At 47.2% G+C, this 6,541-nt stretch overlaps 2 protein-coding genes across 4 annotated transcripts in view; one reads left to right on the plus strand and one right to left on the minus strand.

The window, feature by feature from the left end:
* Positions 1-1,127, plus strand: part of cnot10 (CCR4-NOT transcription complex, subunit 10) — a 13,271-nt gene extending 12,144 nt beyond the window's left edge. For all 3 annotated transcript variants that reach the window (XM_034873937.1, XM_034873939.1, XM_034873938.1), the window contains exons 18-19: positions 88-163; positions 755-1,127. In XM_034873937.1, the coding sequence (XP_034729828.1) occupies positions 88-163; positions 755-927 (249 nt within the window). In that variant the 3' untranslated portion in view covers positions 928-1,127. The remainder of the gene's footprint in view (positions 1-87; positions 164-754) is intronic.
* Positions 1,093-6,541, minus strand: part of tcaim (T cell activation inhibitor, mitochondrial) — a 5,945-nt gene continuing 496 nt past the window's right edge. Inside the window, exons 2-10 of the mRNA XM_034873940.1 lie at positions 5,750-5,882; positions 5,425-5,575; positions 5,090-5,345; positions 4,457-4,579; positions 4,166-4,263; positions 3,336-3,427; positions 3,014-3,246; positions 2,803-2,934; positions 1,093-2,575 (exon numbers count right to left, since the gene is read on the minus strand). Coding sequence (XP_034729831.1) covers positions 2,350-2,575; positions 2,803-2,934; positions 3,014-3,246; positions 3,336-3,427; positions 4,166-4,263; positions 4,457-4,579; positions 5,090-5,345; positions 5,425-5,575; positions 5,750-5,882 — 1,444 coding nt within the window. The 3' untranslated portion in view covers positions 1,093-2,349. The remainder of the gene's footprint in view (positions 2,576-2,802; positions 2,935-3,013; positions 3,247-3,335; positions 3,428-4,165; positions 4,264-4,456; positions 4,580-5,089; positions 5,346-5,424; positions 5,576-5,749; positions 5,883-6,541) is intronic.

Below are 6,541 nucleotides of genomic sequence, written 5' to 3' on the forward strand. Positions count from 1 at the left end.
TTGGAAAAAGGCTGCAATGAAACAAAGAGTGAAAAATTTAAAGGGGTCTGAATACTTTCCGTACCCACTGTATGTTGTCTTCATCAGGCTGCATCTATGGTCAACACCAAGGAGATTCCACCTGAAGCCATCCTGCTGGGAGTCTACTTGGAGCTACAGAACGGTCAGCCCTCCAACACACACACACACACACACGTTGTCTATGTCTTGCAGCAACTATAGATTACAACATTGGAGGAAAACGATCCTCCAACTCCCTGATCAATAATCCACACACAGATTCCACAGTGTTCTGCCATTATACAGTCTTTTTTATTCACATAGAACCAATGTAAGGCGGCATAAAGCCGCCCCAGTGTGTGATGTCAGACAGCATGCCGGTTTTCTGGCAGCAAAAGAAGCGTAACGTGCAATGCAACAGCGTCAGAGTTTATGTGAGTTTGTGTGGAGAAGGTGGACTATGCAATGTTTCTCTAAGTTATTAATTACTTTGGCTAATTGGAATGCTGTTTTGGCCCTTTGTGGCCCTCCTGGGGGTCAACTCGCACATCTTACTGCCTGACATTCAGTTATTAAATGAGTTGGTAAATGCTACAATGCTTTTCTGGCCTGGCGGAGTTTCTGGCGGCCTGTACAATTATTGGAGGAAAACACTGGGTTTATTACGATTACAGTTTCATTTCCCTTTTTCAGTATGTGAGGGAGGGGTTAAAACCAGGAGTTAATGGCCTGGGTGTGTGTCGTGCGTCCTCAGGAAACACCCAGCTGGCCCTGCAGATCATCAAACGGAATCAGCTGCTGCCGACGGTGGTCCAGAGGGTTTCCCCAGACTCGCGCAAGAAACCCGTCCAGTCTGTCCAGCCCTTCCAGTCTGTCCAGCAGCCCATTCAGCTGCCCTCATCCTTCACACAGGTTCAACGCAAATGAGCCTCAACAGTGCCCCCCCCCACACACACACACACACTCAGAAGAGCCTTGATATTTATAAAGCCTCAGCATCAGGAGGCAATGAAATGCAGGTGTGGCTGCTGACTGATCAGGAGAGAAGACTGCAGCAGTATCCATAGACTGAGACCAGCTGAGGAATCTGTGTTGTCTGAACAATGAAATAAATTTTATTTACTGTATGACATGTGTGGCTCTTGAATATCACATTGAATGTAATGGGCCAATTTGGACAATGTTTGAACGAATACTTGATCTAAATAATGTACAGGAAGTTAGAACTAAGCATGTTTTATGTAATGGCACTTTTCAAATAAAGATTTAAGTGCTTTACAATAAAACGATTTCAGATAAGTCATAAAATCCAGAACTATAAAACAAATGCCATCAGTTAGGAAAAGCCAGAAAAAAGGGGAGACTGGCGCTGAGGAGGACCTGTCACCTATTTCACAGATAAGGTACCAAATCTGGATCACAAGAACTCTGGACTCCAGCTTCTGTAAAGTCCAATATATCTAACAGCTGCTTCCAATGATGCACCATGTTAGTGCACACAGTGTATGTTAACATAACACTTTATAAAGTCTTGTTGAGTGTTTCTGGATTGTCTGACGTGATGCATGTGTATAATTACAGTTTGACTTTGAGGCTGCAGCAGCAACATCGATCACTGGTGGCCATCGGTGTGCTGTTGGATCATTTCTCCACACCGTCTTTCCTAGTCACGGCTGATCCTCGCACCCCCTTCACGCAGTCATTGCTCAGGTGTGTGGCGCTGTCAAAGTTCTTCACACAACTACTTCTGTCACTTTTTATGTGAACACCATAGAAGACCTAAAGACCAGGGGAACCCAACGTGGCCAGACTCCACCTTGTACCAAATGGTTCATTGTTCTGTCTAGTGTCAGTCTGTCAATCAGAGTACTAACCCTCCTCTGTATTTACTACATTTAGAGCACATTGTGCCTTTACCAGATTTATTATTCCATGTATTCTCACAAAACAAAACGTTGTCAAACTGTGCATATGTCAAGGCCTCAACCCTTGTCTTAGAGCTGAAGTCCTTTTGTAGTTGTGCCAGTTAGTTCCCAACATTTTGGGCTGGTCCCTCATCCCAGTTCAACCAAACACTGTTTGCTTCTCAGACGTTCAGTTCTGATTCTTGAAGAAGTCAAAGTCTCCTGTATTTTTGGAGAAAACATTTGAAATGTCTTTCTTCTACTTTCTTGTCAATCATTTAGCATATTTCTAGCAAGAGAATACAGTACTCATTATTGGACAAACCTGCAGCTTGAATTAACAACTAAATAAAGGTTTCCCTTGGAAATCAATCAACTTGTTAAACCTGTCTATTTCCTGGCTGAACAACATTTGGAACACCTGGACTGAGCGTGTCCCTGCAGCTCAGCCCTTCCAGTCCCAGGGGACACACAGGTCTCCGTCCTGCATGACCGAGTAGAAGTGAGACACACAGAAGTGGAGGCCCTGCATGAGGGGGGAGGGCTGCTCCACAAGCCGTTTACAGCAGCGGATCATCTGGCTGGAGCTGATGCTGGGCTCTTTGGACAGACTCCTCAGGGACAGACTGTAGAGACACAGCTTCACCACAGCCTCCTCCTCCGCCTGCAACCTGGACACCCACACCCACATACACACTTTATTACTGAACAAACTGAAAACAATTGAGAAAAATCCAGAAGTTCTTTGGCTAAAACTATTTGATATAAATGATCTGTTCTGTTTTGTTCAAAGACGTATACATCAGATAGCGTGCTTGTTACTCTGTATAATTCTCAGTTTATCAGTGAAGTGTATGAACCCCAGTGCAGACTGAACAAAGCGGTCAGTTTGACTCACTGGCTTTTGCGTTGCGTGCGCTGTCTGGCCTCCTGCGCCTGGCTCTGGAGGAAGACCTGCAGCTTGGGGGGGTCACAGTTGGTGGGGATGATGAAGTGGCCCATCTCGTGTAGACTGGGATTAGAGCAATCACTGCGATCGACACAAACAACAGCGTCTAAATGAAAGTGCACAGCAGCGTGTATGTGAGGCGTTAAATGTGATGGCGTACTTCTCCAACAGCATGGTGAGCCCCTGCAGGCTGCGGGGGTGCAGGTGGAGCCGGCGGGACATCAGGGTCTTGTGGAAGGTGCTGAGGGTGCTGTAGTGCTCAGCAATGGACTGAACCGGGCCCAACCTCTCCATTTGGACAACTTGAGTGCCACCCAGCAGGAGGCTGATCCTCTCCTTTAACCAGTCAGTCTGCTGCTGCAGGCTGCGGTACCCAGGCAGCTGCTCAAACAGCTGGAGACACACAGGTGGGGTGGGGGGTGTTAGGACACAGAGAGGAGCACAGACAGGATGTGACAGCAGAAGCACTGCAGCTACATTACTTTGGTCCACTGATGATGAACGTCCATGGTTCCCAGCATGATGTGTCCCGAGGCGTTCATCCCGGACTGGTCAGCGAACACCACAGTGTGTCCTGCAGGGGCGGAGTAAAAGAGTAGTGGTACTGTGGGATTGGCAGAAATGAAAATCTTTCGGGAGTTTTTTTTCTTTTCTTTTAGAGCTGGGAGCAACCCGACCAGAGCTGGGTGTAAACCGACCAGAGCTGGGTGTAAACCGACCAGAGCTGGGAGCAACCCGACCAGAGCTGGGAGCAACCCGACCAGAGCTGGGTGTAAACCGACCAGAGCTGGGTGTAAACCGACCAGAGCTGGGAGCAACCCGACCAGAGCTGGGAGCAACCCGACCAGAGCTGGGTGTAAACCGACCAGAGCTGGGTGTAAACCGACCAGAGCTGGGTGTAAACCGACCAGAGCTGGCTACTTCTTCAGGCCATTAGTCACTTGTTATACTTGTTATAATTTATTTCCTAGAATCTTCAGAGCACATCTCTGGTAAAAAAAAGATTAAAGTGCTGCTTTTGCATGATTCTTTGTGGAGAAACTTAATTTTAAACCGGTAGATGTACTTGTATTGTACTTTTCTATCTTAACGACAGATCAAAGCGCTGAGATCAATTCATGGGTTAAATCAAAAGAATTTCTTCAGTCAGGGACCCCCCTTGTCCACACAGACTGAAACACAGCGCCACCCCTGGTTGTAATATGTACTGTTTATCATGGCAGAGTACATTATATTTCTGCATATAGACAGAAAAAAACAGAGCGAGCTGTGTGTGCAGACGCAACGTCCTGTCCTCAGGGAGACGCTTTACCTTGCAGGTTTATCAGGGCGTCGGGGCTCTGCTGGGACAGCCGGCTCAGACTCTGAAGCTGAGAGCAGCGGTGGGCCACTCCCCAGCTGCGCTGCCACCTGCACACACAACCCACGTCATCAACAGGGAATAGGCACACTGCTTTAGCCACATGTCCCTCATGTCCCTGTCCCCAGAAGAACCTTGACTGTTCTGTCATTTAACTCATAATCTGCACTGACTCACAAAGCTTCAGGGGAGAGTTGTGACCCCCGACTCCCTAACCTCTCTCTCTCTCCACTATCATCTTACATGATATCAGCCAGATCGAAGTTGTGACACAGCTCCTTCTTCAGTCTGTTCAGCTCTTCTCTCCGAGGAAGACTAGCGTTGTACTTCTTGGTGGCTTCAAGCTCGTTGTTTCTCAGCCATGAGCTGACAAAGAGAAGGCAACATAAAACCACTCAGACTATCACAAGAATTAATATACCTATGATAATCTATCCTGGTGTGCACAACACAAAAACAGGTCAATAGTCTGAATGCCAGTCCAATGTCACATGCCTCTGACGGCCTACCTCACTTCTCATTATCAGCAAATGCCCCGTTAGAGTTTACACGTGCTCGCTCTCGCTCTCTCTCTCTCTCTCTCTCTGATTTAATTTAATTTCTTGTACTACAGTGTAACGTTGTACTGTAACCTCGCCCTTGCTGCTCTCGGTGTCCTCTACAACTTCTGTCTCACTGCATCGTCTATATGTCATTATATTATATTAACACCAGGTATGGATTTTAAGAATGGGTGGAGTTCCCCTAACCTCTAGACAAACAGAAGCGTACAGTGGTCTGAACTGTTTAGGATGTTTGAGCCTGTGGTTTGGGTCTGTGTGTAGTCCTGGTGGAACTGGGAGTGCAGACCGAGTGCTGAGCTCCAGAGTTACTAACCTCAGAGTGGGCTCCATTCTCTGAGCCTGCTGCAGCTCCTGCTCAGGGTCTCGGAACCCAGTGAAGGTGTAGTAGCTCTTATCCCACCGGATAGGTCTGTAGAAGGGCAGCCCTTCCTCTGCTGGACTTTTAGATGTCTCTGCACTTGGTGCCAGTCCCTCCATGTGCTCCGTGGGCAGGCTGCAGGACTTCAGGACGTTCTTCACCGTGCTCAGGACATCGTTTGTGTGCAGAGTGAAACTCACTGGCCGGAACCCTGAGAACCAGCCGGAAGCTTTTAGATTTGTAAAGTCAGATCTCACAAATATTATGAGCCATATGAATGAAAGCAGTACCCGAGGCGAGGAGCTCTGGCTGCACATCGCTGCCGTCCTTTGTGTCCCTGATGTAAAAGGTTAGCTTCATTGGCTGCACCGAGCGCGAGCCGGGCTTCTGCAAGTTGTCCAGATAGCCATTCAGCCTCTTTAAAGAATTCTCATTCACTTCCTGTGAAACACAACAGGATGTTAAAGAGTGAGGCGAGGCTCTCTGCGTGATGACAGTTAGTCCTGTGATCCAACCAGCACACTCCGGACCACCTGAACCCCTCACAGTGATAATAGATCACTTCAGAGTTGTTTCTACGACACAATATTTCCTGGGACTGTGTATGAGACGTACCCGTTCCCTGGGGTATTGACCGAAGAAGTCAGGATGGACTGCGAAGTAGAAGGGTCTGAGTGCGTTGACGGCGTCGGCCCCGGACAGCGCTCTCTGCTGGACCAAATGTGCGACCACGTGTTTCCTCTCCAGCCTGCACAGAGAAAGAAGACCGGGATGAAGAATACAAACCACAGTCAGGGGTGGACAGTCAGGATCCATGTTTAGATTGTTGATTAATCGATCAATCGCTTGGTTTTCAGACCATTCTTTACTCTATTATCCCTCTTAATGCCCGCAGTGATCATCCCACTGGGTTTTTACCTGAACAACATGTCGTTTATTATAGTTCAATATTATAAGAGTTATCGTAGTATGATAGTTACAAATATAACAGGTTGCTTAAATATCTGAGGCAGGTGGATAGGGCAATATATACAGTGGATGTACAGTATATTTGACAGTTAATAACATGTTTAACACTAATAACTATAAGATACAACATAAGATGAGGAACCTTAAAATCCAGAAGAAAATGATGTTATGATTTTCCTAAAGCTTGAAAATAAAAATCACTGTAGATAACGGCACTGTTCCCTAAAGCTGCAAAACAAACTCCTGCACACTGTCTACCCAGCAAAGATCAATTTACTGGTTCTGGTAGTAAACCTTCAACTTTGACCTACACTGCTGCACACACACAGCCCTGTCCCACAGCCTGCTGGTACCTGAACTACACAGCCCTGTCCCTAAGCCTGCTGGTACCTGAACTACACACACACACAGCCCTGTCCCTCAGCCTGCTGGTACCTG

Source organism: Etheostoma cragini, chromosome 6 (assembly GCF_013103735.1).
Source record: "Etheostoma cragini isolate CJK2018 chromosome 6, CSU_Ecrag_1.0, whole genome shotgun sequence".
Classification (NCBI taxonomy): Eukaryota; Metazoa; Chordata; class Actinopteri; order Perciformes; family Percidae; genus Etheostoma; species Etheostoma cragini.